This window comes from Plectropomus leopardus, chromosome 8 (genome assembly GCF_026936395.1).
Source record: "Plectropomus leopardus strain MGB_pleo_1.0 chromosome 8, ASM2693639v1, whole genome shotgun sequence".
In the NCBI taxonomy this organism is placed as follows: Eukaryota; Metazoa; Chordata; class Actinopteri; order Perciformes; family Serranidae; genus Plectropomus; species Plectropomus leopardus.
In genome coordinates, this window is record NC_142183.1 from 32,034,295 (window position 1) to 32,060,249 (window position 25,955).

General features: G+C 39.4%; 1 protein-coding gene across 4 annotated transcripts in view; it reads left to right on the top strand.

Moving 5' to 3' along the window:
* Window positions 1-25,955, top strand: part of il1rapl2 (interleukin 1 receptor accessory protein-like 2) — a 487,999-nt gene that overhangs the window by 293,161 nt on the left and 168,883 nt on the right. For all 4 annotated transcript variants that reach the window (XM_088081369.1, XM_088081371.1, XM_088081370.1 and 1 more), the window contains 2 exons: window positions 1,481-1,650; window positions 4,510-4,613. In XM_088081369.1, coding sequence (XP_087937495.1) covers window positions 1,481-1,650; window positions 4,510-4,613 — 274 coding nt within the window. The remainder of the gene's footprint in view (window positions 1-1,480; window positions 1,651-4,509; window positions 4,614-25,955) is intronic.

Consider the following 25,955-nt stretch of genomic DNA (forward strand, 5'->3'; position numbering starts at 1 on the left):
TTAATACTGAATGTTTTGTTTGTTTTTTTTAAATTTACCCTGCATGAACATATAAGGTCCTGACACAAGTGTGAGTTAGCAGTGTGTGACATCTGTGCCTGAGCCGAGTCAGTTTGTGTCAGTCGGGTGACGGAGAAAAAACTTGGATGGCATTCAGTTTTGTTCGGGCAGCATTATCAGTTAATAACCAAATAATGTTTGTATATTTGCAGCCCTAATACAAACACTGCTTACTGCCAGTGTTGCATAATAAACAAGCAAGAGGAAAACAAATGTGGATGTGAGGCTGAGGGGGTATTTTTGGGCGAATGACAGATCCAGAGGCTTTATTGCTGCAGGGCAGAGGCTGTAATTCAGTGGAAAGGCCTTTTGGCAAGTGCCTGAAGGCTTCAGTTAAAACCGAGCACATCTATCTGAGCCTCAGACCATGAGAGGGAAAAAAAAAGTCAGAGGACCAAAGGACAGAGACAAGAGAGGGAGCGGAGAGGGAGAGGATGGGCGGGAGGAGAAGGGAAGTCCATTTGGGAAAGCTCCTTGTCATTTTCCGTGCTGACCTCTACGTCTCACCAGCTCCTACTTGTCTCCCATCTACAACTTGTTTTCTGTTCGTTCCGGTTGACCTGTTCTCCCCCGACACTGCAGTGCTTCCTCTCCTCTTCTCCCTCTCGTCATTTGGTCTCGACCCCCTCGTATTTTTTTATGTCGCTGAATCTGAAGTCTCTCTTTTTTTCTGCAGTTTTTGCTCTTTCTATTCTCTTTTTTTTCATTTTCACGCAACAAAACAGGGAGTGCAAAATATAAAGATGCAGCAGTGGGTTGTAAATATAAAATTAAAACAATTAAAAATTCATTTGACCGTCTTTTAATTTTTTCTTTCAGATGTTTAATTATGACTCTTAGTAATTATGACTAACTTTGACATAAAGGGAATTACATTTTCGGGGTGCCCAGTAGGTCGGTGGGTAGAGTGGGAGCACCAAGTACAGAGGCTATGTCCTCGCTGCAGCAACCGTGGGTCTGATTCCAGTCTCAGCCCTTTGCTGCATGCTGTCCCCTCTCTCTCCTCCTTCCATGCTTAAGCTTTCCATCAAAAAAATCTGAAAAAACAGCATTTTCTTTATGCACTTTCTTTAATCTCTGCGCTGTTGCCCCCTTCAGCACACTCAAAAGAGGCAACACATACTTTCTTGGATTCATATTTAGTTTTTTTATTACAACAATATTACTAGAGACCAAGCAATCTTTCTGTCACTCATTTTCTTTCTCTTTCTGTCTTTCATTCTCTGTTTTTGATGATTGTTCATGTTGTGCTTCGGAACGTATTTGAGTTTCAAACTCTGTTCTCCGTTTCCATCGATGTTTCTTTCCCTTGCAGTTTAAAGCGGAGTAGCACCTGGAGTCTCTCTGCTGTATATTGTATATACTGTACATCCACCACCATTAATTACTCATTATGTTTGTGTCTCTTCTCTGCTCGCAGTGGACGGATGCATAGACTGGTCGGTGGATCTGAAGGAGTACCACGTCCTGGCCGGTGAGCCTGTTCGGGTGAAATGTGCCTTGTTCTACAGCTACATCCGAACCAACTACACCATGGCCACCAACGCCAAGCTGCGCCTCATCTGGTACAAGAACAAAGGAGATGCAGAGGTAAGATCATTTGGAAAATTAGCTAATGAGGCTACTGACAACACATTCTCACTCACAACATGTCAAATACCGACACTTGATCAGTGGCCCTTGGCATCAAACTGTGATGCTCTAGGTAACCCTCTACTGTCAGTTTTTTGGCAGTCAAGTACTGTGTGTCAATTTCACCTTTAACCACGATCAGTATCTTTTTAAAACAAACTTCCATATTCACAGGAAATGTATTTTTCTGCTTGTTATATGCATACAATTTCTTTTCAAACCAAAGTTTCAATGTATTTACTTAGTTTTTAGGTTTAGTTCATTAGGCTTAGACAAGAAAACAACTCCTTAAAAACAATTGTTCAGGATAAAATAAATACTTTTGTTACAAACGCAATGTTTGATGTCATATATCACATATGGTATACTGGTATTAAAAATATTTCAAAATGAAATATTGCTATTACGTTATTAATACACTGATAATATAGTGTAAATAATCCAGCACCTCTTATCCAGCCTCAATACAGTCTGGTTGCTTTACATTTTCCATTAAAGATAATTGGTCTTTTTGTGTGATTTTGTCCAGTCATGGTTACAGACTCTCTCTCCACCTCCCTGCACTGGTATTAAAAAAAAGACAAAACACACAATAAACAAAGTAAAAGACAAATTTGTAGATTTCACAGTAACCCTTTTGGCCATGATAATCACGTAGTGAAAAATCTGATATCGTGCCAGCCCTACATGTGTTTTTTTTTTTTACATGCCTACCCGACCACCTCCTTATGTGGACTTATACGTTCTTTATACGATGTCAATTACTTTAAGTGTCTAACAAGGACGCAGCGAGGTGCAGTGATACAGATATATACATCTGTATTTGATGACTTGGAAGTGAGATGGGGTTGATATGGAAGTCCAACACTGACAATGACTAAGTGAAAATAAGACTTGTTTTGAGTGGTGTTTATATGTTTTATATTTACAATAAAATAATTAGGATTAAACTTATAAATATAAATTGTAATTATTTATGATTAAAATAATGCCCTTTTTTCCTCTCCAAACCATAACTTTTGCCACATTTACAGACACCAAACAGTCCTCATCAAACACAGTCATTATCATGCATCACCATCTAACAGATCCAGGAAACGTGTAGTACCCAGGGGTTCATTAAATGTTCTTATTGGAAGAATGTTTAAATGTTTACTGAATGTTTAAATGTTTACTCTGACCAATGTAAAGTCTTTTTCATTAAGGTCATCACAAAATATGAAATCCTCCTCAGTGCCGGAGGCTATATTACAGAAATACTACAGATGTGTTTTGTTTTGTTTTTTTTCTAGAATACAAAATGGAAAATGTATTACCTAAATTTGAAAATGAAGATTCAGGGTATGGCGCTGCATTTGAATCAAATCATGATTTTAGCTCGTGTCAAATTAAAATGGAAATGGTAGTTTGGGTTTTCATTCGAAGGATTTTTCCCAGACTTGTTTTATTAATCTGTCAGGATCAACTAACATAATATATAAGCAGGATGTGCCGGACCATCAGATTGGTTGGATTTTAATCAAAACACCCGATTCCGGTAATGGTCAATACACAGAAACTAGAGGGACTGATAAATCATACTGTGGTGCTCTAATAAAGCGTTGTCCCCCTTTCCCAGCAGCATGGATTAGATCTAAATGGTTAAACAGGATTTAGCTGGATTACATTTAGACCTGATGATACATAATATATACATCTCTATATACACTGAAACCTAATCCTGTGAGCAGTACTTTTATGTAATACAGCTTTAAATGTATTGTTAAACCCTTCTGCTCTATTATCACTGTAATTCTACTACCTCTGTTGACCCACTTTTGCCCAAAGACTATAATTAGTTTCATAAATAAAAACGCCACAGCATTTGTTCTGATTTGTTAAAAGTCTTGAATTGTTGCACGGATAAACTTTGGTAGTAGTTTCAAATCGTGCATCTTTGAAAATTAAGATTCCATGAAAAATTGGACTATTATCAACAGGCAAAGTGAGGACTTTTGAAAAATGACAACATTGTGGTTATAAAATGTTTTCCATATGACATAGTTTCCACACTGCATATGTTTGAATATCTTTGAAATTTGATGTTTGTAAACATGCAAGTTCATGGATACCAAACACTTGGTTATGCTCCTTGTAGTTTCTGAGCTACAGCCATTTTCTGATTATACTATATTTAGTCTTTAGGCACACTGGACTGCTGTTTTTTTCCTAAAATATGATGAAATATAAGGAAAACTAGAGTTACTGCCTCACAGTTGTATGCCTCCACTAACCAGTCATGTTGCAGTTTACATCTATGTCTGTTCACGCTCATTTTTGCCATGACAGCGGACAATGCTTCAGTTATGGATGTGGCTGCAAAGAAGCTACAAGTTGACCTTTTGACCTTAGACCACCAGAATCTAATTGATTTATCCTTGAGTTAAAGCAGATGTTGGTGCCAAATTTGAGGAAATTCCCACAAGGCATTCTTGAGATATGGAGTTCAGGAGAATGAGACGAACAGATGAACAACCACAAAACATCTTGCCTCCGGCTGTGGCTGTCACCTGCATAGAGACATAAAAGCACTAGTCCCATGTGCCTAAAGATAAACTATGTGAGGAAAACTTTTCAACGGTTTGACCAATTTTTAAAATGTCTTCACTCTGGTGCCTTTGCAAGCCCAGAGAAAACCAAAATATATTTAAAATGTATGTTACAGGAAGAGGGCCATTATATCTCTATACTAAAAACCAGTCATATTTAACTGGTAGGCATTATTTTACTCATTATTTTATCATTGCTATAACATTGTATGTGTATTTTGTCTTCTAGGAGCCAATCATTTTCTCAGGTCATCGGCTGAGTAAAGAAGACGACTCCATCTGGTTCCGATCTGCTGAAATGGAAGACAATGGATTCTACACCTGCGTACTAAGGTAACCTGGACTCACAACTTCTCACACGTTTTGACCAATAACTGGACACTGTTACGAGTCAGCCCTGAAGTAAAACCATTAAAAACAGGTTCAGGGTATAACCCAGATTCCCAGAAGGAAACACAACTTGGGAGTATTTCTGGTTCAGCTGAGAAGCATTGTTGATAACACTTTGTGAACATCACATAAATGCTGCTCCTCTCCCCACGCGGGAGCTAGGTCAAAGTACACTGAGCAAAACACAGACATTATTTTGAAGTTTCACTTCCAGCCACAGCACATTTGCTTCATAAAACTAAAAACACGGCGAGGATTTTATCAGCATGCAAACAAAATATTTTTGGCCCGACTCTGACATGCAGCAGTGCTCTTGGAGTTGCCTCGGTATTGTTGATTTCATCACATGGGAACAACCTTGGAATAGATTTCTGACTCCAAGTGTTCAGTCTGTACTCAGGCGGCCCTTTTACATTGAGTTGGCAAATAGCAGCACTGTTTTTGGTGTTTGAAAAAAGAGAATGCAGGGTTTCATTTGAAGCCACTCAGTATCCACTTTGAGAAGAAAAATGCTCCTTGCCCTCAGTAATCAATATTTTAAAACACAGATGATGGTATTTCAAGAAATATTAGTTTTATTGTCAACATTTGTAAATATTCACCATGAATATTTTCTATTTATTTGGACTCCAGCCCTTCATGATATGCATTATGATGCCAGTTCTAAGAAAAAGTCATAAAACAGACCAAGTAAGCATAATTTGAAGACATTTTTTAAGAAATATTTTTTTGGGGGGAGCACTAAGGCTGTGTTACCTTAAGGCATAAAGCCTCACAGTAGAAAGGAATAAAAACAAAGGATATTGTTCAAATTATTCATGCCCTTTGAAGTCAGTTGAAACCGACCTATTCTGTTGTTTAAATATGATAGAATCTTGGTTTAAACCTGTACTTTATTACAATTAAAATGATCACATTTAAGTTAATTTGTAGAGACTAAAAGAATACCATGATGACTCTTGAGCTTTTAAACAGTTGAGCCAGAATACACAGTACTGAAAAATGGAGGGAATCCATAAATGTAGGGTGTTACTTCAAGGCAACATTAGCATTTTAACATTTTTCTTCAACAATGTTTAGAAAATTTTAAACATTACACAAAAATATGTATATGTATACATAAACATGTACACATAAATACACACATATAAAGAATATGTATTTACAGAAGTTCTTCAAATTCTTTGAAAGGTATACCTAAATGATGACAAAAAATAAAAATATAGCAAAGAAAAAAGAATTATAGCACACACACTCACACCTGTATACAAAATAAATAATAGGACCACAAACAACAATAGCTTAAAAAATAAAATAATAAATAAAAAGGAAAAAGAATTTTGGTACTATTCTTATGGAGAGAGATGATGGAGCTGCACCATGTGAGGAAGGGCCCCCAAAAATGGATTCACCATGGCCTCCAGAGACTTTTGTGACAAATTCAAACACTGCTATTGGTCTCCCCGGGGCCTTGCCTCTTTGTTAAAGTCCTGCATCATAATTGAGGATGTATTGTGTGAGTAATAGGCCAAAGTTGGGTTTATTACCTCAGGGCAACACTGTCCCAGAGAGGATTAGTTTACAGTTTAGTCAGTCAGTAGCGCATTAGAGGTTTATCTTCAAAAATTGTTTTGTCATTACTCCATTACATTTGCTGAGGTCTGTTCGGAATGTCAAAACATTTCTCCTGTGTCGAGGTATTGCAGGTGTGTGTGCACCAGCATATTTTTCCAGCTAGTTATGTGGAATGCTGCCAGTTTAGTAAATTGAATATTTACAATATGGCTGTTGGCACTACGGCAGAGTTTGGCCTGAGTCCTGTGTGGCCCTTTAGGAATATGTGTGTGTAAATTTGTTTGATACTACGGTGGTGGTGCAGGTGGGGAATCAACTTGTGTACGGTTGGCTTTGTAGCTCAGAACAAGGCTTACAGTGTTGTTTACCTGCAAGCAGAAGGTGAGTGTGTGTGTGTGTGTGTGTGTGTGTGTGTGTGTGTGTGTGTGTGTGTGTGTGTGTGTGTGTGTGTGTGTGCATAATGAACTGAATTATAATATGCCCTCATGTAAATCTGTGAAAAGTAAATATTTTGCCTGCAGTCATCCAGTATTCACAGGGGTGAGTTCATATCCCTGCGTATTTTTGGGTAACCTTGTATCACGATTTTTGTTGTTTTAATGTAATGAAAAACCAGGTTCAGTTCAGTGTGTGGGATTTAGGAAGATATGTTGGCAGAAAATGGAATATAATATTCCTCATTTTGTTTTCATTAGTGTATAATCACCTAAGAATCTTCATGTTTTGGTTACCTGAGAAGGAGCTGTTTATATTTACACAGGGAGTGGGTCCTCCTTCACGGAGTCCGCCTTGTTTTAAGTGTTGGCCTGAACAGACAAACCAAACTCTAGCTCTGGATAGGGCTATTTGTGTTTTTACATCTGCTGCTTTAGTTCTCCTACATGTATGACACACAGGAGACATGAACGTAAGCACGCAGCGTTAGTGTTGTTTTGTCCAGTTGCAGGATGCTGCCTCTTTAGAAATGATAGTTTATTGCAAATTAGATCATTTGATAGAATCCCTCAGTGTCCATTCACAGAATTTTCCAAAGCTGTCAACCACATCTTCATTGGTGGATGGAGCTTGTCCTGAGATTGCTCAGCTGCCATCATTTGACCTAAGTATGGACCGTCAATGTGCAAAAACAGGTGGTTGTATATGGAACAAAATGTAAGACAATATTTATTAGATGGCAATGAGATATGGACAAAAAACCTGGGAGAAGTGAGTAGGTTGACGTGAAAACCTATTTTGGTCAGTTTTCAAGGTCAAGCTTCCATGTACAAATTAGGGATATCAGTTTTGGTTACATTTGCTTTTGAAAGGCTATCACACATTTGCCAGTAACTAACTGGTTAATTTTTTTAGGTAAAAAATACATAGAAAACAGCCTTTTCTTATAGCCTGGCGCTCCATAACTGATCATGGTTAACCGTTGACATCGCTTGTCCAAACATAGCTGGTTAGATAATCTATTCCTTTATGTCATTAAATCTGATAGGAATAGAGGCCAAACGTGTGGAGGTAAGACCCAAATTGTCGTGGAACAGAACGACTCATCTATCAAAGATGATCAGCATATTCGTGATTTTTTCTGTCACCTGCCTGTGAAACTGCAGAGGCTTTAGCTGTGGTTGCACCACAGGAGCAGCTCTCGTCCTCCTTTGTGTCATAAATCCCCATCTCCCTCTCTACTTGATCCTGTTTGTCTCCCTCCTCTGCATACCTTCACCTCCTTCGCTCTATTCACTGTCCCTTCATCGCAGCCTCCATCTTCTCCTCCATCTCCTGTTTTCCTTCTCTCCCTACCTTTTCCTCCTCCTCCTCCTCCTCCTCCCTTTACCCCCTCTCCCACACCTCCTGTTTTTATCTGCGAGCGATTCTCTTCACCTCCCCTCATCCCCTCCTCCTCCCCCTCCTCTGCTCTCCTCCCACCTCCTTTTCCTGCCAGAGCTTGACACCTATCCTCCTTAATAAGCTCCCTCTCCCTCTCTCTTTCTTTCTATCTTCCCCTCGCTCTCTCAGCATGACAACCTAATTAGGGCTTGGTGTCTGTCATTGTCTCAGGGTCTCTTATTAACACACACACACACACACACACACACACACACACACACACACACACACACACACACATAGAGGCACATCACCTCCTATCCTAGTGGGGAGCTACCAACTGGATCATATTATATTACTAGAAGGTTGTATCTAGAATGTGTTACTGTGCACAGAGAAATCCAATAGGAAAATGTACTTTTAAATGTAGTTATTGCCCTTAATCTGATATATTTATTGTTGTTTCTATTATAAAGAACCCTTCACATGTTGCGATAAAAGCCACTCTTTCAGGATTACTTTCACATTTTCACCCGACACTCGGCTCTGACTGACACAAGATGAAGTCAGGTTTATACAGGTACAATAGAGACATCAGATTCATCTCAGTGGCAGCCATAACCTGCCTCAGATAGATAAAATAGCTCTAATCTTGCATAAAAATGTTACCATGTACAGTTGGAAACTTCATTTTTCTCCATATGCCGCCAAGGTCCAACAGTGAATCTTCCGCCCAATATGTCAACCTTCCAGAAATTGGCAAGATGTTTCACCTTCACACCCATGCTGCTTACGCATTGTACAAATCACTATAAATGGTTTGCCTTGGTAACAGTCTTCAACTGTGACTTATTTGAGAAACTAGGTAAAGAGTAGACAAAAACAATATATTAGACAGTGGAACGATAGCAGTCTTGTTGAATCTTAAATCTGCCACCTGTCATTTCACTATATGAGTCTACAAGTGATGTCTTTGTGAGATGCAGGTGGTAGAAAAAAAAAACCCTAAATTACTTTTTTGTTTTTGTGCAGAAGAGAAAACAAATGGCTGTTCTAATGCACTGTTTATACATATACCTACAAAAATTCATGTACCAGAATTTGTATACAACCCATGCAATCATTTGCCAGTAGTTTGTATTTAACCCCTGTAATCATGGAGGCTGAGATGATGTCATCATGACCAATGTTGACAGTAGTAAAGAAAGGAGTAGTGTTCACAGTGAAAAGTTAGGAAGCAGGATGGAGTCGTAAACTGGTCGAAAACAATATTATCATGATAGAAAACGAAAAAAAAAGGAGGTGTGCTGCCTGTCTTTTTATGATTATGTGTGGCTGATAAATAACACTTCATAACTCCTGCATTAACATTATTTGTAATTGTAGCTTTGGTTGATAACACTGCAGCGCGGTTGACATTATTACTGTATGTCTACTAGTTGCTGTTTCTCACTGGAATTCTGTGTCATGTGAGCTAGCCAAAGACAACAGGTGACTTTTAATGTAAGGTATGTAGTAAAAAAATGTGATGCAAAAATAAGTGGATATTACAAATTTACCCCTAAACAGTTATTTTATTTGTTCTCAGCAAGCTACTTATTTTCTTCATAGTAAATATGTCAGTATATAAGCCATCATAAGAAAGTGCTAATGGGTTTTCTACCTCTCTGCTGTGTGTTCATCCTGTCTGTTATTGGTCTTTAGACCCTGCTGTGCATTAACTTACCTGTTAATGTGCTCATCGATCTATTCAACCATAGCCTTCCCTCCGCTCACCAGTCCCTCTGTCCATCCATCCATACCTTATCTTTGTCATTAGTGAAAGATGTGGGTGAGATGAGATGTCTGTATAACTTTTAGTGAGCTGACAAGCTGTGACAGAGAGGGTCAAGGAGAAAACGACAAGGTTCTGTGGATATTTCTCTCCTCGCTACCCGTACTGGCTGGCTCAGAGTGCAACAATGTGCTGAGTTCACACTGCAGTCATTCCCGATTTGAGGGGCAAAGCAAATGCTATGAAGAAAAACTAAATATCAGAAAAACTACTTGTTGACTCATCTTGGTTACAGGGTTAAAAATCTCAGCTCGATTATTTAATATATGTTAGAAGTCTGTCCGCCCAAGGCAAAATGATTCCATTCACGCTCAGTATTGATCCTTTTCATGACCTCTACAAAGCGGCCCAGGCCTCTTTAATTCATGCAGTATGCCCTGGGTCTGCCCCGAGCTTTGTAGCTGCTGGCAAATGAAATGTCCTATTCACTCTGAGGTCACTGACAAGCCCCTAAAGCACTCAGGCATCCTACCTTCACTTTGTTATAACCAAGAATATTAATCTGAGTGAAGACAAATAGCAGCTGCTGACTCTTCAGTGGAGCCAACTGTTGTTCAGTGTTGTCCATAAACATCAATACATTTAAAGTAATAATAGATTTATAGTTTGTGTAAACTGGTAGGCTGGTTTTATTCCTGTCAGATGCTGCTCATATATGTCAATATTAGGGTTGCAAAGGAACGGAAACTTTCCATGGGAATTATGGGAATTAACAATCAACACTGAAGATTCTAGCAATTTTGCAACTGTAGTCAATATGGGTTTGTATGAGAGAATATATTAACATCTGCTTCCTAGAAAGCTAGCTAATTAGCTACATTCCAAAAGAATGGTACAGAAAGGGGACCACCGGATGGCAAGCATTTCTTAGAGTGTTGTAACCTGATTTAGAGAGAAATCTCTTAAATCTGTACATTTCTTACATGTTGAAAATCATGCAATTTATCATTCATAGCAACCTCCACTGCAGCTTCCATACTGACTGAAAATATAATTGTTGGCAGGGATACATAACTCACCACTAATTGATTTGTGTAAACAGAAAAGGAAAACAACACCCCTTGATATCTACCAACATTAACTACCGCTGTGGTTTGCAGACACTGTACTTTTGGTTACATGAGATTCGTAAGAATTGTAGATGTTTTTAAAGCCTTTCTGTGGTTTCGTTTAATCAGATTTAAATCTAATTAAAATGTGAGCATCTTTTAAATGTGTTGTTAAATGTTCGTGTTCAATATTTTTGAAATGTATCAGGTGACAATAGGAAAAGAATTTGACATTGTGAAAGAGGTCAATTGTAGTGATGAACCTACAGAGAATTATCACCCACATTTGTATCTCTCACACATGCGGTTAGAGATCCACATCTTTTATGGATCTCTAACCGCTTTACGGTTAAGGTTCTCTCTCATCTTTCTGATAGCATTGCTTTAGACTTCAGCAGGCAGCGATTTTAAATGAACAAACCAATGAACAAAACAATGTTCATGTCTTCCTCAGCACCAAACAGCAGGCATAGTTAGAGACTAGCTTGTGAACATGGTGGAGCATTTAACAGAACCAAGAGACTTGCATTCATCACGTGGCCAGAAGCACAACTCGAAATCAATGCAAATGTTGTTCATTGTCCGTGTAAATAAGCAACTACTTACTATTCTATTATGTAATGTAGTTTGCCTTATCAATATAAGATGTCATATGTCAGCATAAAAAGATAAAATTGATTATTTGTATATGTATATATGTATATATGTATATATATATATACACACACACACACACACATTATTGCAGGTTTAAAAGGATGTCTGCCTGTTTCCCCCAAGTAAATTGGATGATTGGGTGGGGTGTGCTGGCATACACATTGTTGTGCCAGAGTGGGGCAGAATCCTTGAAATGCTCCCAGATCAGTTCCTTTTTAGTTTTATTATATCCAGTTCTCATACTTGAGTAAAAATGCAGATATCCTACCAGAAAATAACTGCTGTAAGCTACTATTACAGATACATAGAAATAGAATGATACATAGAAATGTGGTGGGGTAAAAGTGTAGATTTTATTTTGGAAATGTAGTGAAGTAAAAATTAAAGTTGACAGGAATATAAAAACTCAGATAAAGATCAGTTCTCGCATCTTTCCTAAAGGCTCTACATTTGACATCCTCACTGGCTTTCCTGTAGTAGTAATCATTTAGTGTGTGGGTGCTGTGTAAGAGACACGAACAGAAGTGCATACAAGAGCACTGATAATGATAATGAAGCAGATTCCATTAACAGCTTGTCTCTTCTCTCAAATATCATGACTCCGTTATTATCTCCTATAGAAAACACATGACTCCCAGTTAAACCATTCTAGCCTGCTCATGGTTGTAGCTGTATAAATTAATTTTGCATCTTCTTCTAAAGCTTTTCCTTAAAACAAAAAGCTGCAGGGCGTATTGTGCCCCCATCCTCTTATGTTTATAGGTGCTTCATTTCATGCAGACTGCTGCGATCTCTCTTTTACTTGTTGATTTTTAAAACACTGCAGATCCCTAGTGTGTATTGGAGTGTGTGGGTTTGAACTTGAAAGGGAGAACAACCTGGAGACACTGTTAGAAAACCAAAGGTGAACAAGCATCAAAGGTGGAGTGACATTCTCTCTCAGGAGACCGTAACTGGAAAATGACATTGTCTGAGACACGAGGTACAGAGAAAGAGAGATGTGCACTGGGACAAGAAGAAAGAAATGAAAGCATGTGTATGGGGAAGAGAGAGGGAGGATAGGGTAAGAGAGAGTCAAGGAGAGAGTAGTTAAATTGCAGGGGTAGGGAGAAAGGGTAAATAGTGGGAGAGAAAAACAGAGGGAAGCTGATGGAGAGAAGAGAGAGCGAGATGGGGGAATGAGTGGAGGAGAAAAGAAAAGCAAAAATCCATTTTCTTTGCAGGAATAAGGACCTCAGTAGGGGGAGAGGGCATGCTGCGACTCCCCAAGACCCTCTGTACACCCTCTATGATGAGCACACACACACACACACACACACACACACACACACACACACACACACAGGCACATCACTTAGAAAGAAATTGATACACACAGTGAGAGGTCTCAGTTTACTTTTGAGGCTGTAACGCTGTGAGAAAGACTTTGCACCAAACCTCTATCCTGCAACACTCGTGTATCTGCAAGTGTCAGAGAGAAAGAGAATCAAAACATAGGTAGGACACACACACACACACACACACACACACACACACACACACACACACACACACATACACAGAGACAGGAGAGGACAACGAATGAGAAAGACAGAGGACAAACTGATAGAGAAAAGGACTTGCAGAGAACAAAATAATGAGTGTTATATAGTGAACAAGGCAGCGTGAGATGAGAGATTTCATGCCTCTGGCTTTGCCCGCTCTACACTTGAACACAACGCATTAGATAGAAATCTAACATGTTCTCTGTTTGGGAAAATGACTCACTAGCTGGCTGAAATGCCTGCTGGCCTCTGGGATAGGGGGGTTTGTCAATTGGTCAGCTGGCTGGTTAACTGGGTGGGTGAGTGGTTGTTTAATTTGGTGACATCTTGGCCAGGGGGTTGGCTCGGTAGGTTCGGTGGCTGCTCGGTTTGTTGGCAGGATGGTAGGCAGATTGGCGAGCTGGCTTGTTAGTGGAATGGCTGACAATGTGCAAGTTTTTTGGATGTTTGACTGCTTGGTTGACAACTTGATTGGTTGTGTAACTGGCTGGTTTTACCTGCCAACATGGTGGCTGACAAGTTAGCACTCTGGCTAATAAGCTGGTTTAGCAGTAAGGGCTCATTTATGCTCAACGTTAGATACGGAGACTAACAGATCCTTCTGTCTGGTTTCTGTGTTCATTTTGTCAGTATTTGCACACATTTTCTGAAGCTTACAGATATGGATAAAACGGAGCAGTACCACTGGATGTCATGGTGAAAGTGTTACAAAGTTCAGGAGCGATACAACCGTAGGAGACGAAGAGAAACTTTGAAAAATGGCTGTATAGGACGAATCGATCATATAGTTTTATATGGGAAATTAGTGAAAGGACTTCACCATCCACATGTAGGCATGTATATAATGGCCGCACAGATCTCCGCTGCCTACAACGCTGCCTCAGTTTAAAGGTACAGTATGACTTCCTCCACAATCCCCTCGTTTGTTGTCAGAAAGTTTTGACTTCACCCTATCTGTGCCAACATAAAGGACAAGTAGACATACAAGGACAGTGACGTTCACAACGTTTGAAACAGACAAATCTATTTTCATATGTAAAGGGCGTATAAGTGAGCCTTAAGGCTGCCATTCCCACAAAAACACAAGTATCAATTGTTGAAATGCCCAGCCGAGGTGGCTTGGGAGTTAGTGGTGCCATACCATTGTTATGAAGGCTAATAAATTCAAAGCCCCAATAGTCCAAAAAGTTGTCTTATTCGACCAAAAGACCATTTGTCCAACAGGGGGGTATCCTGAAAATAATATGCATTGCTCCCTAAGGGCAGTTTTGCAGAAGCACATGAATAAGTATTATGCGGTGTGACATCTTTGGACCTTTCTACTATGGCAGAGGAATGACCTGTCCAACTTTCCTTCTAATTGGCTCATCTTCAATCTAAGTCTTACTCTAATCATCTGACTCCTTATGCCGAAGCCAAAGCAACCTACACAACGAAGCCATTGAGTACTCGCCAATCAAAGGAAGAGTCTGATGACGGCATTCTGCATAATAATCAGTGCTTCTGTTTTGGAGAGTGCTGTTGGAGAGACAGCCCTTCTGAGCAACCTGGGTTTGATTTTGGCATACTGGGCTTTTGTACGAATGGGCTTTCGGTCCAGTGGGACCCTTTTCAGACTGGGCTATGGCATGATTAGCAGTGGGAACAATGGGCAACAATGTCAGTGTCGATGTCAGCAGCAATGAGCAGTAACATCATCAGTTTGAGGCTAGTTGGAAGCCGTTATTGCATGTCATTCCAGTCTGTCTCTTTCCTCATCTCCTTCTAATCTCTTGCCAGGCAATTTTATAATAAAGACATTAGTTGCCAAAATAATGCTTCAAAAAAGACCTGGTCGCCCATTTCCTTTGTACAAACTCCAGGGGCCCATGAACCATTTTAGGAGCTCAGGTACCTTATCTGCATTTACAATTGTGGAAAGGGAATGTCTAAATTTAGTTTGCCAGCCATAATGCCAAAAAAATTAGTAATAAAATAGTATTTCTGATGGCCCAGGAACTATCAGAGCAGGATTTGCAATGCTAAATGTTACACATTGGTCGGAAGATGGAATTTGTGTGATGTTAATAACAAAGTTTGATTCCTAGTACTAAAAACAAGCTTAGAAATTGAACAGATTGAACATGAAAACCCGAAATTAATTTTACATTCTAAAGCAAACATTAAAAAAAACCCACTTAGTATGCTGTTGCTACTTTGGAGTCAGACACTGGAGTTTTTCCAGCCTCCTTTTCATTCACCTCTACATGTCTCCTTGGCGTCAGTTCATTGCATCCAACTCAATGAGCAAAGTGGCTCCACAGTAATAATGATGATGACTGTGTTGTTGTTTATTTGTACGTGAAAATTGCATTACAGACGTGATTCTTAAATCCGTTATCAGACTAATTTCCCTAATCTTCACAGTCAGACATGGTGGCAATGCAAACAAGAATGTGCAAAAAGGACTTTTAATTCATAGTTTAGTTCCCTTTAGACTTTAGTTCTTGTGCATCCAACCCTGTCCCCTAAAATGTGTGTTTATGTAATTACTAATTTGTTTTCCCAATTAGGTTAGGGTTTGAAATTGCTGCCTGGATTAATTTCACAGGAGAGTTTTTTTTCCAAGTGAAAGGATTGCTTCATTTTAGTACCGAACAGAATTTGTAGGATGGTAGTGGGGGTGTAAGTTTGGTGTACAAAACACAGCACTTTGACACTACAAATCAGGGTTGACATCTTGTGTCCTGCATGCAGTATAACAAAGATGTTGTGGTCTTTTGCCTCAAGTTACTACTGGCTTTTCCATAATTAACCAAGATCAAGATCTTTCCTGAACTTTAAAGGTATACTTTGGGGGATTTTCTACATGTTCTCATCCTAAGCCATCACATATCGCTTCTTTGTCAGTGGACTTCTGTGTCTACATATTACGCTTTAGGTATCTCCTTGTGTCTGCTCTTGACCCTCCTGGATGCTGCTGCAGTCAATGCCGGGATGTTAACAAAAGCACATGGTTAGAATTAGGCTACAAAGGCACGGCCAGTCAGGTTTAGGCAATGGAAATGTGTGGTTCGGTTTTGGATAAAAAATCATGGTTTGGCTCTACATTCTTACGGTAGGCAAACAGTGGGCTACCAGGTAAAAGACGGGGGTTTGTTGGACCCATTCATCGCCCCACCCACCCTTTAGGGACTTTGTCGCTCCTTATATTACATCATTAACGGCAGCGTTTCATCCTGACACTGTCTAGTGACGAATCATACTACCGTGACATCACTTAAGACCCACTAGAAGTGTGTGGCAGTGTATTTATCTGCAGAGAATCTGCCCCCTGCCTGTAACTTTGCTGTGGGGTTGGGACTTACTTGAAGGAGGAAAATGACCAAAAAAAAAAAACAAAAAACAAATATAGCAAGACAAAAGCAGACAAAGCCTTTTTAAGAACAACAATAATTCTGGGGTTTTCTTTCACATTCACTTTTGCTGGCAATACTGTTAACAAATAGTAGCCGACAATTGCTGCAAAGTCTACCTTTAACCAACTTCTGCGAGTGCCCAATTTAGTTATACTATAGTGTGTATAAGCAGATATTGTAATGTAAGTATGGCTATTGAAGATAACAATTGAAATACAATGTCAGCAGATATTTACTGACTTTTTTTTTTTTTTGCAATTACATGAACATAGTTTCACTGAGGCAGAGTTAAACTATCTGGTCCTGACAGGCAACTTTTAGTGGTCGTTTGAATAATGACCGTCTTTCCTCAGGAACAAAGGCAAAAGTAATGGGCCATAGTTAAACCTCTACAGCTAAAACCTTAAAGAGTCCAGGATGGCCAATTGGGTATGTAAACTGTCTTGCTTTTAAACAAGAGGTCTCATTTGCATCATGTCTCTAACAAGCAGTCTTTTTCATTAAACTGTGACCGTAGTCTTTCTCTATAGTTTTAGTTGCATGAACTGTAGAGGTAGCTCATCAGAAAATGCTCAATAATAATTGAAACGAAAAACAAAAATAACTGAAAATGAAAATGCAGAAGCTAATAACATCCATGTGAAATGCAGCTGTGCATACTCAGATTAAAGTGCTCTAACATGTCATTTATCTGTCAAAACATGGGAAAAGGTCCCTCTTGGTAGTTAAAATGTTTTATTTTGCAAAACAGCCTCCTTCAGTCATTCCACATCCACCATGTTGAAAAGGTTGGCGCTGCAATAATTTTGCATATCCAAAAACCTGTTGATATTTAAGACTTTCATTGTATTTAAAAGTAGGTGTGTTTCTTCCTCTAACTAGAAAAGTGGGCACGCCAAGTACCAAATACAGGTTGATTTTTTTGTCAATTGAGTATATCGCTAAAGGCTTTCTGCCACACTGATGGGTAAATGTTTGTACCAAATTAGGCATGTAATTGAACTATGCTGAGCCTCTGCTTTATTTTGGTGTCATTTAGGGAACCACAGCTCTAATGCTCACTGCTTCTGTACTGTGTCTGTGTCACACAAACTCCTGCACCGGTGCAGCGAAACCTGGCTGTCTCCAGCGCTACAACTTTTGGGGCACTGTTAACTGTACAGGACATCAGCTGATCTGCTAAAATATCAGTTGCTGCTGGTCTGCTGCTAGCGTTGCATGCATATTTATGAAAGTTATGAGATATTAAGAAGGAGGGTCCCGTAGTTTGAACCAAGACAGCAAACTCTTTTGTGCCTCTCGCATTAGTGCTGCAGTAGCTCCACTTCTTCCCTTCTTACCTTTCACAGTAAAAACCCCAGACATAAACAGTGAATCACTGCTTACCAGAGTGAACTTATCCACATGCTAAGGCTGTGCTGATGAGGTCAGTATATTTAAATCATTTTGCTGAAGACTTTGCCCTGGCCTCTCCCTTCAGTTTGCCTTCAACACAGTACATTATTATCTTCATGAAATGCATTTTAACAAATGTGTATTTGAAACAAAAATGAAATTTATTATTTTTGGTACGCTTTGGACACTGACTGGCTTGCCAATTGTTGGACGCATTGGTTTGTGTACCAGCATGACAATGCACAGAGCCGACCGCAGACAGGCAAGAGGCAGTATGGCATAAACTGTTAAAAACCCAAGCTGAAATGCATATTCCAAATGCGCCGTTTACATGTACAAAGAATGCCCCTAAAACCCCCTAAACACTGGCATGTCCCACATCTTAATCTGAAAATTATTTATGGGGAAAAAGACTTAATTAGGAATTTTCCAATGGATTATGCTGCTCACATGACCTGTACCAAATTCACAATATTGTCATATTCAGAATAATAATGGAATATTAGCTTGTGTGTGTAAATGTAGTCACTGGCCAACTACGAATGTACTGTTTAGGCATGACAGATTCTTGTACATGGCTGACTGGTTGCACCACCAGTAGCTGCTTGACTGCACAAAATAACCTGCTGTTTGTCTGCCGAAATTCCAGCATCATTTCCAGAATCAAGCAATTTCATCCAATTGTGATTGTTGATGAAGTCAAGTAAAAGGCAGAATTCTCATTACCTGTATTTTCCTATGGATGTGTCTACCCCTCTCTCTCAGCTATTCCCCTGTGGCATTGCTAGTAAGATGAACCACCTGTCTCTCTTTGTGAAAGAGGATGAATCTATTCTCTGTGGACACTCACACACAAGAAACACACACATAGTTGTCAAAAGGGTGTTTTCTAATGCCAGCCAAATGTTTAACCTTTCCCTTCATCAGATTAACAGACTCTGAGCAGGAGATAAAGACAGCGAGTGGAAAGAGGAAGAGACAAAGAGATGAAGAGAGAGAGAGAAAGAGAGAGAGAGAGAGAGAAAGAGTGGAAAACAAACTGACAATGGCGGGAGGAGAGTAAAAAAAGAGAGAATGGGAGAGCGAAATAGAAGCAGAGAAGAAGAGAGCGGTCATTTGAAGTTTCTTTGGCAGTCCTCTACGACTTGGCAGCCATTGAGTCGGTACCACTCTCTGGCCAGTGTGGACCAACATGTGCCGGTGCATGCCAACTTGAGCCAATGCCTGCTGCCCTGGCCAGTCTTTTAAAAAAAGTAGGCCTTGGTTTCGACACTTTCATGTTCAGTGGGTTTTAGGTTGCTCTGAAATCCGATCTGACTTGGTTGAGATATGGAGGAAAGGACTATGTCAGAGGAGAAAGAAGGGCAGGAGGAGGATGTGTGTTGCAACCTGTGTGTTGGAGTGGTCTGGTTAGAAAGACTGCTTCTTTAAGCAGAGGTGGATTTTGGACCCAATAGTATTCTACGTACATTTACATTTTGCTAGATGCTTTTGTCTAAACTGACATAAAAAAGAGGTACAATCCAAGCTTTCAAGAATTTGTGCTGCAACGCTCAGTTCCATGTTCAACCTCATGCAAGTGCCACATGCAAGAGGACATTTTTATCGGTCCGATTGAATCATTCCATGCCCATGTACGATGGACTTTGTAGTCAAGTGTACTCAGATTCGAGTCCAAGTCACTGATGTGATAGCCTCCTTAGTGGGTGAATGGGAATCCAGAATGTTCCAAAGACAGGGATTTAAATCCAGTGTCCAAGGGATACTACAGAGGCCCTGAAAGGAAAGTGAGAATAAAAGACATTCTAGTGATCAGTTTTGTAATTATCTGTTTTGATCCAAAATATTTCCACAAGAGGCTGAAGTACAACATGGGAAAGGAAGCACGTTAAGGTGTAGAAAAACTCTACAGGCGTCCCCACACTCCTTCTTTTACGTAGACACCGGTGACATTTCAACCTGACGCCATCCTGCTGTGTTTCATGCGGATGTGAGAGGTGCTCTCAGGTCCGTTCTTGTATAATCATAATGCAACAATTCTGTTCAGCTGCATTCTCATTTGATAGTGTCCAGGGGTGTTTAATGCACGTGGGAATGGCAGCTTTTTTCGTGATCTTACACCAAAAGCACTGTCAAAGCAGCAGTATTTTATGAGTTCGAAATGAGAATGGGCTGCATAAACAGGAGAATAATTGGTGTAGATCAGACAAATATATAACCAGAATTTTTATTTTCATTTATTTATTTTTTTAATGCATGCCTCTGGGCTTGTGTAGAATGATTTGTTTTGTTTGTTTTCAGTTTGTAAAAAGGCCCCTGTAGTCTTAAGTTGTACATCACCTTGTTGACTCAAAAGAATATTTCATAGGAAACTATATATTTTTTTATCTACCTTGAAATTAATCCAAGCTTTAACACTGGGGTCCAGTGTCCAGCACTTACATTGCTGGAGACATACAGCAGCTAGTATTTATACTTTTGTGACATGGAATGACTCAAATTTTTATCAAGTGAAAAGAAAAATTAGACCCCTGTTTAAGTAAATCCTTTGCGGTTCAGTTTCATGACCTCTCTGCTCAAAGTAAACAAACTGTTTGAAAGTATTAATGGCAGGGCAAACATATATATAAACGTCAACAAAAATATACAAAGCATGAACTGCAACAGTCCACACACAGGCATAGATTCACAAAAAATCAAGCTTGCACAGAAACTTGATTTTAACTACAGGCCTGGGGGTAAATGCACACTGTACTACACACAAATAATGCACACATACTCATACACACGTTCAGTGGAGTCACCTTGGCCAGGTGACGCTGTTTTTCCCACACACACATTGGCTTTCATGCTGCTTAACCCAAGCTAAACCCCACTCTATATGTTTCTTACATCTTCACTCATTCATTAGCACTCTTGACCTCAATCATTCATCTTACTGTCAAACAATCTGTTTATCCTAAGGCCCACAGCATTGCTCAAGTATATCTCCAGCACTTCTTCATATGAGTGGACAAGGAACATGTGCAATCAGTTACCAGTGCAGCTTAAACAAGGCTGGATTACAAATAGGGCAAAGTGGACAATTGCCCAGGGGTCTCTAAGGGGGCCTGAAGGCTCCAGATCTACCATGTGGCAATTAGTTTGAGCTAATTTAATTTATGACAATATGTTTGTTAAAGGGAAACTCCACCTACATTAAGAATTCCAATATGTTATGTCCATGGCCAGGAACATGAGGCTACTCTCTTTCAAAGCCAAAAACTAGAAAACAATTTGATGGACTCAAGAATGTTTTTCTTTTTTTATACCCAGGTGATCGTTATTATGCTGTAGGGTTCTCAGTACGGAAACAGAAAGTGTACCCATATACTTAGAACATTCCCCGGCTGCTCTCTGTGTCGTGTTTGTGTCGCATCTGAATGCCATGGGGTTTTATCTACACCTCACCATGTGCCATGTACCTTTTACCTAATCCTAACCATCTGTGCCAGCGTGTGCTTTTGTTGACATCCTGGCGTTGTTTGCAATGGGCTTTTGTCGCTTGAACATAACCACTTCCGTGTCATCCCACCATGTGTTGACATCACAGAGTAGCAGCATCCCAGAACATACAGTGCATTAGAAAGATACCTAAAATAATTTTTATTTGGATGCAGAAGTCCACTGGCGAAGCTGCAATATGCGACAACTTGGGATGAGAATGTTCTGTTTTAGAACTCTACTTTTTGGATTGTCTTAGACCATTGGAATAATTTAATTTTGAAAATGGGTGATGTTCCCCTTTAATGTTATGGTCTGTATACTGTAAGAGTTTTTAGTATTGGTCGGCTTGCAATTGGAATTGAACACCATTACTTGGCAGTATTTGCTTTTTTTGTACCATTTAATTATAATACATTACACAGAAATAAAAAATGTTATACCATCTTTGAATTAATAAAAAACACTTTAAGGGAACCGATCATTAGAAAGTTGCAGACGTTTTTTCAGGTTTGGGGTTTGTGTGTGTTATGGCTGGTTTACTTTATCTTCCCTGTCACTCACACACACCAGCATGCTGCTTGACTGGTTTTTGTTCTGAAATGCAAAAATCTGTCTGAGAAAACTGAAGCCAAACTTGTCTGATTGTTTGTCTGTTTTTCAAGATGATTGACAGGTCTCTTTTGCATTTCTGTTCTGGTTCACCATAGAAATGGAGGCATATAGAAGCTTAAATAGTGTCAAAAAGTCACTTGAGTACTGTGTGACTGATGCATTTTTTTCTCCTCTGGGCAAACTGTTTGCTGAAACCGCGCAGCTCTACAAATCCATATTTTGACCTGACTCTTCACATTTAGAGGTCCAGACTTTGAATAATGAACCAGCTTGTCAGGACCCGAGGACTTTTGTAATCATTATAAAATGGCTCTCAGTTGCCCATGGTTATTATAGATGAATTTCTGTTGCTTTGGCTTAAAAAAAGTAAAAGTATTTCCTCCATCCAGCTAAACACTCCTTGAGGGTCGTTGAGGGCTGGAGCCAATTTCAGCTGTCACTGGGCGAGAGGCCAGTTTACAGCTTGGACAGGTCATCAGTATGTCACAGGACAGACTCATGGAGTCTGTTTACATGAGGTATTGACATGTGTCTTGGGTGATTAGATCACAAATGAACATGTCTATGTCTGTCTGTTTACATCTGGCATTAAGATGCGTCTGCTCAGGAATCTTAAATTACCCATCTTGATCAGATCTCATTTGCTTGCTCGATATGCAAATGAAAATGTACAGAATTTCTGTTTTCAAATGAGTTGTTTTATTTTTTTAACTGACGGGAGATTTGTATTTCTATACATACATTTCAGCATCAGTTCATTAGTTTTCTTTAAAGGGACAGACTGTGGGAGATTGTGGATGGCTTTGAGGAGCTTCTGTAAAGTTGGAAATACATTCACAGATACAAATGTCCCAGAAAGAGAGAGAACTGTCCCCCTAACAGTGTCATGGGCGAAGAACAGGGCCTTGCAAGTAATTCAGGGGCCGTTTACATGGCAATGGTTTTTGTATGGAAGATTAAACTTTTGTTGCAGCTTGGCCTTTTGTTTTGGGGGACTGAAAATGCAGGACTGAAACCGGGTTCCAGAATGCAATTTTCTTTAAAACACCAACCCTTCTGTCATTATGTAAACTATAAATGCTGGATCCTCTCAGAAGAGCACTTCATGCATGAGCATTACGACAAATAGCCAATCAACACTTTCCTGGAATTTCAACACTTTCTAATCCAGCTTCACTTGGAGTAACAGTCCCATGTCATTGTCCGTCCAGACAAAGCTGTCGGTTCTCATGCATATGTTCACCATTGTCTTCTTTTTTGTTTATACTCACCGTTCTGTAGAAGAATGCGTATATGTGTAAGTGCATGGTGTTCTTCTAAGGTGTTTTATTACAAACTTCCAATACTTGTTCTGGCATACATACTGCAGCATTTTTGGCTGTTTTTGCAGACAGTAGGATCATTTTCACAAAACTGTTATATTATTAAATATATATATATAGTATATATTATTAAATTATATATATATATATATATATATATATATATATATATATATATATATATATATATATATATATATATATATATATATATATATATATATATATATATATATAAAAAATTGTGCCATTTGCTATATCTATCCCCTCAAAAAGGCAAACCCTTGTGCATCATGGTTTTCTTTTTTTCTTCTTCGTAATAGTTAGTAGCTATGAGTAACAAAGTTACAGAAAATGCTTCAATTCAATTCAAGACAAACTATAAAAAAAATAAAAATCACAAAAAAAACCCAATTCAATTTAAGGCAATTTCTCATTTTCTGGTATTGTTGTCATACACAGATATAACGTGATGAATTCTGGATGTGCTGTCCAATACAAGGCTTTATGTGATCATGTCACAAGCTGATACAGTAGCTAGCTAAGATGCAAAATCTGTCAAGGCTGACAAGCTGAGCACATATGTAAACAGCGATTATGCCTTAAAAACATAAAGGTGGCAGTTATTAAAGAAAGGGTGAAATGTACATACGCCTAGTGGTGTATAATGGTGTACTAATGTCTCAGATACCTATGCCACTGGCTTTCTGCTTATGATGTGATCACTGAAGACGTATGTTATTACCAGACGTAAACAGGGCTGCAGAGTCAAACAACCATGCACACTCACATTTACACCTACAGGCAATTTAGATCAGCCAATTAACCTAACCTGTATGTCTTTGGACTGTGGGAGAAAACCAAAGAACCGCCCTCTCGCTGTGAGGCGACAGTGTTAACCACTGCACCGCTGTGCTGGCCCTGTTTCTATATCGTATAATTAAATCCGCTGATAACAGCGTATTCCATTTGGTGGAAAATATCTAAATTAAAGATTGGACAAAGCTTTGCACAAGCACAATTTCAAACCTTATTAATGTGACATAACACAGCTTGTGTACTGAAACATACATCCTCATGTAAAGGCATTTGTGTCCAGATACTTGCATATAGAGAAATATGTATAGGCTTGTGTGTGTGTGTGTGTGTGTGTGTGTGTGTGTGTGTGTGTGTGTGTGTGTGTGTGTGTGTGTGTGTGTGTGTGTGTGTGTGTGTGTGTGTGTGTGTATCTCAGCATGCGCGGGTGTCGGCTCTCTCTCTCGCTGCCTGTTAGTTAGATTGATAGTCAAATTAATCTGCAGCTCCGTCCAGGTATAAACACGCTGCCTGCTGGCCAGGATACATCCCCCTCTATTAACGCCATAATTCAACGCACCCTCCAGCTGCCTGCCCTGATCATAGGAGGGTAATTGCAGGGAGGGTGCGCTTGATTTATTGATGGGGAGGATATGGTGGATTACAGGTTGATTTGGAGATTAATTTATGGCTCATTTTGCATTTTGTGTAATTAGAATATTTTTGGGAGCGCGATCACAAACACACACACACACACACACACACACACACACAGAATGCACAAATATGAAATATTAGCGGTCAGCCAAAGTACAGAGCGCCTGGAGTCGTACTGTAGGAGCAATGCTGCCCTGCTCGAGGGCACTTTGGAAGTGATTGTGGACACAGTAGCAGATGTACAGCAATCCCATCAAATTATGATCAGAGTGCAATGATGAAAAAAAATCCTCATAGCCTCAAAACATATGCTATCTGTGTGCCAGTGTGATAGCCTCAAACAACACTTTCAACTCCAACATGAACTGCTGAGATGAAGGCTCCGAGAATGGGCGGAAAACTAATCCAGTTAGTAAACCGTCATAATTTGTAGCAAAGAATCTGCCGTATATACTTTTGAAGGTGTAAATTATAATTTACATTTCACAGCATGTAATACAATTTTAAGTATTTTCATTGGCTGTCTTTTCAATTGTCAGTCATGTTGCCAGTTGCATGAAAAGATGTTTTTGCTCACACCTGGCATCTGTTTCAGCATGGCAGCGCATTCCTCATTTGTGTTAATAGATAGGAATTCATAAACACACACACATATGCACATAGCAGTGTAACAGTGAGATCCCATGTTTTATTCATAGCTGTCTTCAGATGCAAATACAGGCGACCAACTGTACCCCGTCTTAGCCAAAATAATAAGCCACACACAGCAGACCAAACACACACAACAGTTGTGTGCATGTGTGTGTACCAGACCTGAGCTTAACTTAAAACTTGCAGATAACAAAAGGGGTTATGAATGTCAGCCACTCACATTAGACACAGAATGGCATCCGCAAATCTTTCCTTTCACCTTTTAAATCTGCATTTTCACCTCATTTATTTCCAGGAGGACAGGATGCAGCTTTACCGGACACATTTTTACCGGCATTAAATTGTCAAGTCAGGCCAAATTTATTTGTGAGGCATGTTTGCCTTAACAGATTTGTGAGCCACTGTAAGTCCTGCACAGAGCAGCAGGGGACAACACATTCAGGAAACCACAGGAGTGAATTTGTCACAAGATTTAATGTCACAACATGGACT